At 38.7% G+C, this 12,809-nt stretch overlaps 1 protein-coding gene across 3 annotated transcripts in view; it reads right to left on the bottom strand.

Annotated features, from left to right (window-relative positions):
- SIPA1L2 (signal induced proliferation associated 1 like 2) overlaps positions 1–12,809 on the bottom strand; it is a 249,998-nt gene that overhangs the window by 43,202 nt on the left and 193,987 nt on the right. For all 3 annotated transcript variants that reach the window (XM_072647498.1, XM_072647496.1, XM_072647497.1), the window contains one exon: positions 1,488–1,745. In XM_072647498.1, coding sequence (XP_072503599.1) covers positions 1,488–1,745 — 258 coding nt within the window. The remainder of the gene's footprint in view (positions 1–1,487; positions 1,746–12,809) is intronic.

The following is a 12,809-nucleotide window of genomic DNA, read 5'->3' on the forward strand; positions in this document are numbered from 1 at the left end:
TTTTATTGGTACGAAACAGTCACTAAATTCCCCGTGTCTTTAATTGAACCAGATTAAATATTCTTCCTTGGGCAGACAGAGAAATGTGAATCTCTTGAAATTTAATGAATAAGGAAAGAGAAAAGAAAAGTAAGAGAGCATTTGGCAAATCAACATGTATAAGGCTCTCTTATCAATTACCGCGTTTCATACATAGCCTGTCAACCTTGTTTGGAGAAACAGTATACTTTAATGAGAAGAGGCGCAGGGAAGAAAGACTTCCAAGCTTCAAGAATAATAAACATTAAAATGGGAGTTAGACAGAACTGATTGCGTCTGGATGAAGATAGAAGCATACTTTTTTTTTTACTTTCCTTTTCTTGTTATTTTTTTTGGGGGGGGAGTGTCTGTGTTGTCTTTCACAATATAACTAACATGGAAATATTTTGCATGACTGCACATGTTTTATAACCTATATCAAATTGCTTGTTTTCTCATGGGGGGGGAGGGAGGGAAGAAGAGAATTTGAACTCAACATTTTTTTAAAAAGTGTTTTTCCTTTTTATTGGAAAAAATTAAATATTTGGAAAAATAGGAGCTGATCAGATCCTTCACAAATAAATCACTTTATTTGCAATCTAGGGAAGTGCCCACATGTATTTATGCAAATGAATTAACATGGTATGTAGATACATCCTCCTACACACATACACATACACATGAATGTATGGATGTATATATTTGTGTGTACATATGCATATGTGTATATCTGTAGCTATAGATATATAATAAAAAATTAAAAGTTCTACAGGTTAGAAATTCTAACCATTCCTTAAGCATTTAGAGAACAGTGTCACAAGTTTTAAACTCATGCTTTCCACTTCACTGACAGTAATTTAGTTCAAATTTTATATACACACACACACACACACACATATACACACACATGTATGTATGTATTAAACCATACTATCCTGGACATCCAGGGAGGAAAGGAAAGCATAAGTCCTCCTAATGGTCACAGAACTTCTTGCAACGGTGCCCATGTTATGATAATGGAATTTAATCATTAATTTTGCAGGGGATAGTTTTGTTTCTTTATGCTCATTACTTGTCTACCTAGGCTCCCTCCACAGAGTTTCCAGTGTTATTTTACCCAGGATGCTTAGAGCACAAATTACCTAGCAGCTTCTGTTTCACAATGGGGAAAGAGGAGACACTGTTTACTCTGCTGTGGGGAACCGTCTGCTCCTTGGGCAGCTTCTGGTTCTCTCTCATGGAACCACTAAAATGAGAGAGGGATGACCTACTCTCCACCTTGCCAATCCTCCGCTTTCCCCCCAAGCTCCTTCTGACCTTAGCCCAACTGTCTGGACACCACTGTTTAGAACAGGCTAATTTATGAGTGACTGAGCCAAAGAAAAGTCCCATCCTAAGATACCAAATCCTAATATAAAAAGAGGCCACAGGAAAAAAGGAAAGGGGAGAAATTCAAGAATGAAGTTTACCTTGTGCCATCTGGCAACTTTCTGTCAAAGGACGTGCTGCGAGGGATGGCTGTCTGAGCCTGCTGGAGAAGCTGCTGGCAGGGCAGTCGGTCAGATGTTCCCAGGATCGGGGAGGCACGAGACAGAGGCTGCCCTGCAGGAGTAGGGACCCGATGCCAAGTCGTGTTCCTCCTGAAAGGGGTTTTGTACTCGCAAGGGGTACCTTCACTGTCCAGTTTATATTCCACCATGGGGATTCGGCAGAGCTCAGAACAACCCCTGTGGAACCAAGAAGAGACACCGAGTCACCCCAGCCTCGTCACACACATCCACATGCTCATGTACTTTAAAAGTCTCACAATTTCTTTCCAGGGCTCATCCTCTGCCTGAGAAGAAACACCCTATGGTGGCACACTGCAGGTGGTGCTAGAAACCTCACCCAAATGGAATCAGAGGTACTAAATTCCCTATTTATGTTCTGGTTTCAATTACCTGTGTTTAGGGATGTGACGGGATAATTCCTCAGCAAAATAAAAACCACCCAACCATTAATAATATAAAATAATTACCGTTTGGTTTAGTACAGAGAGGCATATGCATCCTCACTCCCTCCCATGGCTGGCTCCAATCTTTCACTAACCTCTTACTATAATAATAATAACTATAAGAAAAATTTACATAGCATTTACCAAGTGCCAAGCACTTGATCCTACAATGACCCTGGGAAGCAGGTGCTATTATTATTCCCATTTTACAGATGAGGAAACTGAGGCAAAGGGAAGTTAAGTGACTTGCCCAGGGTCATACAGCTATTAGATGGATGAGGCTGGATTTGAACTCAGGTCTTCCTGACAGTATGTCTGGCACTCTACTCACTGTATTACCTAGTTGTCTCTATTACTGACAATTCAAAATACAGCTAGTTACTTGGAGCAGTGGAGGTAAAGTGGGATAATGAAAAAAGGAAGTTGGAAGGCCTAGGTTCAAGTCCAGGTCCTATCATTTATTAGCAACATATCTGTTGGCAAGTTACTTTTCTGATCCTCAGTTTCTACCTCTATAAAATGGGAATAATAAATTCTTGGAAAAGGACTGTTTTGAAGAAGCTCTTTGCAAACTGTAAAGTGCCATCTAAATGTGAGCTAATTTGATGAGGGGAAGAAGAATCTGAAGTCACTATAAATCTATTTGTAAATATTCAGTTAATTAATAAACACTTCTTAAGTACTTACTAAGTGCCAGGTATTGTGCTAAACTCTAAGGATACAAAAGGAGGCAAAAGACCATCTCTGCCCTCAAGTAGTTCACAATCTAATAGGGGAGATCACATGAAGACAAACTTATACAAAGCAATCTATATACAGGATGAGCGGTATGTCATCGGCAGAGGGAAAATACTAGAAATGAGAAGGGCTGGGAAAGGCTTCCTATAGAAGAAGAGCTTTTAATTGCGACTTAAAGGGAACAAGGGCTGACTATTTCAGATAATGGAAACAGAAAATGGAAAATTATGTAACACTGGACAAGAGGCTGTTTCAAGAGAACTTTAGTAAGTGTCACAAAAAGTTTTCCAGTGCCATGACAAGCTGTCTCTCTCCTCACCCCCAACATATCATGTATTTCAGCAATCTATGTTTATACTTTTATCCAAGTAGGCTATAAGCTCCATGAGGACAAGGAGTGTTACATAAACTAGTTATCACTACCACCCCTGATCTGTGTAGAATAGGCACTTAATAATTTTCGGTGTTGAAAGATAGGGGATAGCAGTCATTCTTTTACTTCACAAGAACAATGACATTAAAAAAAAACTGAAGAATCTGCCAACAGAATTTGGGAACCTGAGAAAGTGACTGGATTAGTTTCCAAAGTTCTCATCCTTCCATTTACTAGAATATCTCATACTGCCTTCCTTTAGATCTCAGCTAAAGACTCACCTTCCGTGAAAAAGTATTTCCCAGTCCTCCTTAATCTCAGTGTCTTTCCTCAATTTTTCTTACACTTATCTTCTTTGTATCTTATTAACATACCCTCTCCTCTGCGACTTACTTCAGAGAAGGGACTGTGATTTTTTTTCCCTTTCTTTGTTTCCCTCGCACTTAGTAGGTGCTTAATGTTAGACAGAGTACTTATAATGCTATGCAATAATTTTAAGTTTTAGTAAAATATCTTAGGCTTTTTTTTAATCACCCATCTCTACAAAAAGTTTACATAGAACATCCATCTGGTCAAAACCAACACCCTCTTTCCCTTGAAATGTCATCCAGGTTTTTCCAAGAAGACTTCTGGCTTGCATGTTTGTCTTGGAAGGTCCTCAGAAGGTTCTTTCAATGATTAGATGACAGGATAAAACACCCAGAGCCTGCTCAAATAACAGAGGAAAAGAGAATAGGGAGAACTCTAATTTCTTTGCGGCTTGTTGTCTCCTCCTTTCTCTTGGCCTTCTTGGAAACCACCCTGACCTCCAAAGTTTCCTTAGCCTCTGCCAGCAGGGCTCCCTGGCCTCCTCTTCCACCTTCTCAACCACTGAAGTCTCTACAACCACCACCTCCATGACTTGCCACCAGGGCCTCCAAAACCACTGGGCTTGGCCTAGTCAAGAGTTAAAGTTTCCATTAATTCGCACATTTTCCATGACCTCTTTGGAAGCTTTAGCACCTTCTGAATTAAAGTCCACAAAACTGAAACCTTCAGATGACCCTGCCTCCCTGTCAGTGACTAATAATCCTGGCATTGGCAGAACCATGGAATAAATCTGTCAATATTTCTTTTGTCATATCTTTGGACAGACTTTGGATAAATGAACAAAGTTTTGTAGGACTGGCTCCTTGGTGCTGCCCCCTAGATAATATATGATCTCTTTACCTTGACATTTAAAAGTCCTCCGCCATTTGGCTCTGATCTGCCTGCTTCTAAGGCTTATTACACATTATATCCCTTTAGACATTCTATTGTCCAGCCAAGTGGACCTACTGCTTATTATAAGTACTACTACTGGAACTTACTGCCACTCATACACAGAATTCCATCCCGTTTCCATGCTTTTGTCCAGCCTATTATCTGCCCTTGTTCTAATAGGGTCTCTAACTCCATTCAGAGCTCAGTTCAAGGGCCATCTCCTATAAAAGGCCTTACCCAATTCTCCTTGCAATGATGGTTCCTTGAAATGGTTTTGCATGTACCCTGTATGTACCTGGTCTTTGTTAACAAATGACCTGCCAGTTCCCCTGTTAAAATGCAAGATCCTTGAGAGCAAAGGATTTATTTAATTTTTATTTTTTTTATCCCCAGCATCTAACACAATTGATTTGGCCTGAGCCGATGATGGTAAGGTATGAAAAAATAATAAAAAAAGTCACAATCAATGAAGAAATTTAGGGCTAATTCACATCCCAGTCTTGTGTACTTCTGAGCCATCAGAGGTGCATTTTTTACCCAGCTTGATGGTTCCCAGAGAAGTAATCTCTCAATGCTCTCTTTCCTATATTCAATAGATCAGTAAGGTACTTACGTTCTTTTAGTCTGGAAAAATATATTTTATGTCATTTACAGTCACCCTTGGGTCTCCACTAACAAGTTACACACCACAAATAGCACCATTAACAAGTTCAGAGTCAGCTCACAAAGCCAATTACTCCAGTTTGTCATTCCAAGATGAAGCCTGGGGAAGTTTCGATACTGGAGTGTTCAAGGCAAGCCTTTTCAGGTTTAATATGCTTATATGTGAAGCAGTCGGATTTAAAAGCCCTGGGACCTTTCTGTACTCATCCTAGAGTTAACAAAGGACTTTCTAAGATATTCCACCTTTAATGAACTACATGATGCTTTTAAAAAGTTTGAGTATAATACTCCCGAGGAAAGCTGAGGGGCTTTGGTACATACTGATTATGAACCAGCTGCCTTGATAGCCACATAAAACCCCTGCCTTTAAATGCAACATAATGATGTCTCCCTCAGCCTATCTGTTCAACTTTCATTTACAACAAGCACATACATCCACTGTAATTGGGGATGCCTCCACAGTTTAACCATATCATGACCGTTTTTCTCCTCTGTGATAAAAAAAAAAGCCTTTTTATAGAAAACCTAATTACAGAATTTACAAAAGTGTAATTACAGAAAGGAGCAGTAAGAAATACAGAATCAAGGGTACTGTGAGCACAAAAAGATATGCATGTAAATGCAAAGAATCCGATCTTAAAATTAACCCCCTCTCCTTCCCAGGAACCTGTAAGCCTGAATCAAAGTCTAAACATGCTGTCTCAGAATGATGTGAAGGCAACCCTTTATTCTTGAAAGCTACCAGCTGTTTGAGAATGTTTATCACCAGAAGGTTAACCATCAGGGGAAGAACCATTTTTTGCCATGGTAACTCATGAGGGGACATTCATTAAAGCAGGGAGGGGCTGAAATCTGACTAGGTGGAAAGAATGCCCACAACAAACAAGTCATGCATTCCTCTGAATTATTGAAAAATTTCCTCAAAAGTCATTTCTCAACACTCAAGTGTGCAGGGCAATATAGAGGGATCAATGAATGGCTTGATTTCCCAAATAGCTAGTACCTTAAAATAGCATCTCTTTGATTTTGGAATATGAGAGACATTATATGTTTCTTTCTGTGTTCTCTCTTTGCAATTTCTGTCCATCTATCCAGTCCTGTAAGAATCAACTCTCTCTATAAAACTGAATCCCACAAGCATCCATATTTAACCCATTCTCTCTCTTAGCATAAAAAGGCTAAGTATGACCTTGGGCAAATCATTAACTTCCTTGGGTCTCAGTTTCCTCACCTGTAAAATAAGGGGATCTGTGATAGATTTGTTTATCTATTCATGTACCAGTCTTTTCAAGCTCTAGATTTGTGACCTGATGATCTCCAAATGCCTGTAAGACATCTCGATCTACACACAACAGATCCAAAATATCATCATGTATCCACTTCAAATTTTCCCATTTCTGCTGAGTATTAATCCCTACCAAAAAAAAAAATAATTCCTAGGCTTAAAACCTTGAAGTTATTTTTGACTCTTCTCTTTCCCTCACTGCAGCCCCCACATCCAAACCTTTCTTAAGTGTGGTCAGTTCTACCTCCAAAACATCTCTTGCATCTGAACTTCTCCTCTCCACTCATGTTCAGTCATTAGTTTCATTTGTACTTTCTTCACTCCTCACCTGGATCGCTACAGAAGTCACCTAATTATCTCCCCCACTCCACTCTCTCTACTCTTGAATCCATCTTTACATAGCCCCCAAAATTATTTTCTTAGTGTACAGCAGGCATCACTCTCCTAGGCTAAAAAGCCTTTCCCTATTGCCCACAGAATAAAATATAAATTACTCTAATATGAAGTTCCTCTACAATTTGGTTCCAACCTTTATATCCCAGTTTTATTTCACAACACTCCCCCATATTCCAGTCAAACTCAACTAATAGATATTTCGTGATCTCCACACACCATCTCTCACCTCTGTGTATTGGCAGAAGCTACCTCCCCACCCTGGTTCTAGAAAGTGTCTTCTATTTTCCTTTGTCTTTTAGAATTCTTCATCTCCTTTTACAGGGTTGGCCAAGGTGCCCCCTCTTCCACAAAGTTCCCTTGATCCCTTCAGAAGTTAGCGCTGTTTTCCTCCTCAATTTTTCCTAAAACACTTAATCTGATTTCTCCCCTGTTCTACACTTATGTGTATACTGATAATCTGTTCCCTTGCTACCCAGCTGAATATAAGCTCCTCGAGGGTCAGAACTATTTTCCATGGTTTAGAAGGATACCCTGTACATCATAGGTGCCGAATACACATTTGTTCAATTGTCTTAAGGGATGTGATCATTTTGCATCCCTCCCAATACACACTAAGAGAAAACCTGCTTGATGGCAAATCTGGAACAGGATTAGCTATGGATTTTGAATTTAGTCTCTCAAATTTATTCAGTTTTTATTTATTGTTATTTAATATTTATTAAATGTATACACAGTACAAATCATTGATAATTCTGAATAGATCCAATTCAGTATATGTGTGTGCATTTGTTCTTTCTCTGCATTGGTAAAACATTAAACATTTATATCAATCTCATCTCTTAATTCAAAAAATGGGGCAAGATGAAGCTTCCATTTTCTGCATAAAATGAGAAAGTATGGCATATTCATTTCCTTTCCAACCCCATAAAAGGTAAGGATGCTGGGAGGGTTTGGTGGGCTCATAATACATTTCCCATTCCAAATACTGACCTAGGTCTGGGTTTTGTTGTTGTGCTATATTGTGTGTGTGTGTGTGTGTGTGTGTGTGTTGTGTAAGGAAGCAAGGCTGGGCTGTTTGAGCTTTTGTTTGTAAAACATTTCTCTCAGAGCTGTCATAAGAACAGTAGTCTTTAACAAGGCATTCTCAAAGTTTGATATTTATAGGAAAAAAATCTTCTAAAAATGCAGTCATGACCTGAGGTTTCTGCTGAGTGCTTGAGTATTATATTATGTTGAAGACAGAATACAGACAGAATCAAGCAATTTCGAACATCTCAGCTATGCCAAACATAGATGTAAATTATCTTTTCCATTTCTCTAATTGGTCCCCTGCTGTCCTCCAAAGAACTCTTCTCAAAAATAATTTCATTTAAAAAGAGCTAATCTTATTATTATATTCTTATTCTAAGTACAAGCATATGTTGTGATGCTCAATTTAATATGACTTATAACTAAGTGGTGCAAGGGATAGAGTGCTAGGCTTGAAATCAGGAAGATTCATCTTCCTGAGTTCAAATCTGTCCCTAGACACTTCCTAAATGTGTGACCCTGGGCAAGTCACTTAACCCTACTTGCTTCAGTTTCCTTATCTGTAAAATGAGCTGGAGAAGGAAATGGCAAACCACTCCAGTATCTTTGCCAAGAAAACCCCAAATGGGGTCACAGAGAATTGGACACGATTGAAAAAGAATCATAACAACTAAACTTAAACATTGTAGTGTTTGCTTTATGAATTTCCCTGATAAAATTTTCCACAAATCCAATCTTCTAGTGGGACTACATAGCCTTGGATTCATATATACCAGATACACCAGAAATTCCTTTAAGGCTAGCTATATACAGCAAACTTCAACATGTTCTTAGTGAATCGAGGAGGCAGATTTAAAGTGAGCATAGAAGATTAGCCTCTGCTGTAGTACATCACTGCACACTGCCCTAGCATGACAGAATGTGTCTCATTCTGCATGGGTTCTTCTGTCTTTTCCACGGGTGCTTGTCATATATCCTGTACCGGAAACACCACCAAGGGACAACATGATATTGTGGAAAGAGTTCACACTCAGGCTCTGCCACTTGATATTTGATGACTGTGTGACTCTGGGCATGTCATCAGACCTCTCTTAGTCTCACTTTTTCATCTGTAAAGTAAGAGGTAGGAGGAGTGAATATGTAAAGTCCTTTGTGGTTGCTGTTCGGTCATTTCCCACTCTTCATGACCCCATCTGGGATTTTCTTGGCAGAGATACTGGAGTGGTTTGCTATTTCCTTCTCTACTTATTTTACAGATGAGGAAACTGAGGCAAACAGGGTTAAGTGACTTGCCCAGGGTCACACAGCTAGCAAATGTCCGAGAAACAGATCTGAACTCAGAAAGATGAGTCTTCTTGACTCCAGACCCAGCACTCCACCTACAATCCTATAGCCTTTGCTTTAAAGTACAATGACTATTCAGAGACCCTTGGGAAACTCTGTTTGAAGTAACACAAGATCAAGAACGCAGAACTAAAGGATGTGCATGCTGACTGCAACATAAACACTACCAACCAGCAGTGAAGCTCAGGTCAAACACAAAAAACAAAGCTGGCAAACATTAAAATGAAAGCACCCATATTTCCTTTGTATTAAATAATAAACAACAAAAAACAAGAAAGTCATGTTTTATCTGTGGTAACTTAACGACTGTTGGTGAATGCATCTGAGATTAGCTTGTGTGTTTGCCAGGATATAACCACTCTGTCAAATCAAAATGCATCCAACAAAAATTAATACCCTCTAAAAGGGAAAAATATCATCTCCTAACTCTATTGCAAGCCTGCTGCAGCTGATGCATGGCAGTGTTTTTAATTGACAAAGAATAGATGATCCTGTCTCCTGGGCAACTTCCACTGCAACCAATGGTAAGGGGGGAAAAACAAGCTTTAAAGATTCCCCCCCTCCACATTAACAGAAACTCAAACTTCATTGATAAATGTATCTGGCTTCCTCTGAGATACTAGGTACAAGTAAAGGGACTTGAGTTGCATTTATAGCATCTGGCACATCTTCTATATTTGGCTTGCCAAAAGGAAATACTTGGAAAAATTCTAGATAAGGCTGCAAGATCAATTACATGCAAGCATTTTGATTTCCCCTTTTCTTAACAATAAATGTACATATCATCTGCTTATACTTGAGTATTTTAATTACCATGCTAGAAGGAAAATAACACAAACTGGGACAGATTCAGCTTTAGGGTTAAAAAGAAATCTAATTGCTAAATCTGTAGTTCAGCTCCAAAAACTTTCCCTTTTAATCTTTCACTACCATATCCTGGAAGGCAATGCATTTTGCAAAGACAAGCTCAGGTCATGAAAGTCTGTTAGGTAATTATATCAAAATCCCAAACAAAACTGGTGACAAGCAGAAGCATTATCTGGAACTCTCCTTCGGTTTTATGATACTATGCTATTCGGATAAGCACAATACTTGTTGGAGTATGTGATCATTTTAACTATGTCCCAGGCAACTCAGGGAGGGTCTATTCTTGATCAAAAATACAAAGGTGAACTTGATTTTAATCACCGTCATCACGCTATTCTAGGCCTTCTTAACCCACTGATGGTGCTACTGTACAAAGGTGGGCTCCTCAATGAGCTGATCGCAGTTAATCAGTAGACAATAAAAATGCAACCGAATCTGTTGTGGGAAGCCCCATGGGCAGCTGATGAGAGGGAAACCAAGAGCTGGAAAAAGTTCATTTACTCATTCCTGCATCCCTGAAGGCATCCGGGGCCAATCCGTCCCTGAATAAGATACCGTTCTAAATGACCTTCATCCACAAAGTTTCCAATCCTTTCTGAGGCAGACCATTTTACTTTTGGATAGCTTTAATTCTTAAGAAGTTATTACTGTGTTACAAGAAATGACAAAAGTGATGGATCTAGAGAAGCATGGAAAGACTTTATATGAAACAACACGAAGTGAAGGAAGCAGAACCAGGAAAACAATATACACAGTGACCACAATGGAAAGAACCAGGATAAAACAAGTGAAACTGAACGTTGTGAAATTACAAAGAAAAAGCATGATCTTAGAGGGTGAGAAGAAGCCTTCTCCCTGTAATTCCAGGGCAGAGGTTGGGGTCCAGGGATGTAGAGTATAACATCAGATTAAAAAAAAATACACTTTGGTCAATTTTGCTGATTTATTTTTCTTTGTTTTCCCTTTTTGTTTTAAAAAAAAAAATTCTTTGTTATAAGTGATGTTATTCTGGGAGAATGTAGAGGGAGGGATACTGGGGAAATCGAAGCAATGTGAAAACACAAATAACTAAAAAGAAGTTTTTCTTTGTACCGAGCTCGTCTTCCTCTCAATAACCCTCACCCAATGCTCCTCACTCTGTTCTGTAGCGCCAAGCACAAGAAGGGAATTTGCTTGGCTCTAAATGTTCCTCACTGTTTAGTATTACCTGCATGGTTTAATGCAAAGGGCAGCACCTGGCCTTTAATATATTCTACCTGTTAGTTTAGCAAGTGGCCTTGTTTTACAACTAGCAAAAACAAAGGCGTGGAATACAGACATGACTTCTACTCCCTCACAAGTACTCTGTGGAAGATTTGGTGTCTGAGTAATAATCTGAGCTGCCAAAGGGTGTGGGTATTGATTCAACCAGATAAGGAGGAACCAACCATACGATATTTTCATTTTACAGAACAATGGGGGGACAGCAATTTAATCTTCAGGTATTAGGAAATATTTTTTAATTCTCCTCCTCCTCCCTAACTGCTTCCTTATTTCACTCACCACCACGACTATTCCAAATCTCCCCTTTTCTCTTGAACCGTCCCTCATTTCCTTGTTCCTCTATGCTCTTGGATGAGGATTTCAACTCAATTTACTGAGAAGAATTCTGGTCATATAGTGTGAGCTCTCTTTTTCCCATCATGGCCATCTTAAAATCCCTCAACATCATTTCCTACTCTCTCCTCTCCTCTAGTTTCTGATCATTATGGTAGTTTTTTGTTCTTCTTGTCAAGGCTAACACCTCTATGTATATCCTTGACTCTATATCCTTGACTCTCTTCTCAAGCATCCCATTTCTCTAATTGTAATCTCTCTCTCTTTCTCTCTCTCTCCTGGTTCCTACCTTACTGTCTTCAAATATACCCAAGCTTACCCCATTCTTAAAAATTTTCACTAACTCTTACCATCCTCTCAGGCTGCCATATTCCTTCTCCCTTTTTATACAAATTTCTAGAGAAAAAATATCTACACCTTCTGCCTCTATTTTCTTTCCTTTCCCTCATTTGTCAACCCTTTACAATTTGGCTTCCTACCTTAACACACAAGAGAAACCACTCTCTCCCAAGTAACCAAGGATCTTGCAATTGCCAAATACGACACTTTCTCAGTCTCAGATCTTATTTTTTTTAACCCCAAGAGGAAAAGCAGAAATTACCAAATAGTTTGTATCCTATATATCTTATCCCTCCAACTTAAACCCTAACAACTTTTTGTCCTCCTCCTTTTTTAGCATATGTAGATTTAATTCTCTTCCCAATATTTTGGGAGTTACAAACCTGTATCACACATAAGAATAAGACCATTACAATAAAGTAACCTTGCTAATAAATGGTTTAACACTTACTGGAATGGCATTTTTTGATTATTAGACAATTTTACTATCTCAGCCTTATAACATATACTATTATGAATGCCTACTTTACTAAAAAAATTTTTTTTTACCTTTAAGAATTTTCAAAGCTCATGTACATACCATGAATATTAAAAGTCAGGAAAAAGCGAGTCCCCACCCCCTAATTTACTAGGGCAATAACAATTGAAAGACACCATGAATATAAAAATAACTTACAGAACTCAGACATAGTAAATATTGCTGTCTTGTCATAAGTACATTGTATTTCCTAATTAAGCACAAAAGACCTTTTTATTTATCATTTAAGTTAACATTATGCTAAAGGGGAACTATAGCCTTGGTGAAATTTAACATGCCCAAAGTTACCACAGCAGTAACCAATTATTAACAAGCAAATCTTAATGGATACTCCTACTCTATAAACAAAATCCAAATCAATAGACTGACTAGAAGCCTTCTCCTTTGC

Source organism: Notamacropus eugenii, chromosome 2, assembly GCF_028372415.1.
Source record: "Notamacropus eugenii isolate mMacEug1 chromosome 2, mMacEug1.pri_v2, whole genome shotgun sequence".
NCBI lineage: Eukaryota > Metazoa > Chordata > Mammalia > Diprotodontia > Macropodidae > Notamacropus > Notamacropus eugenii.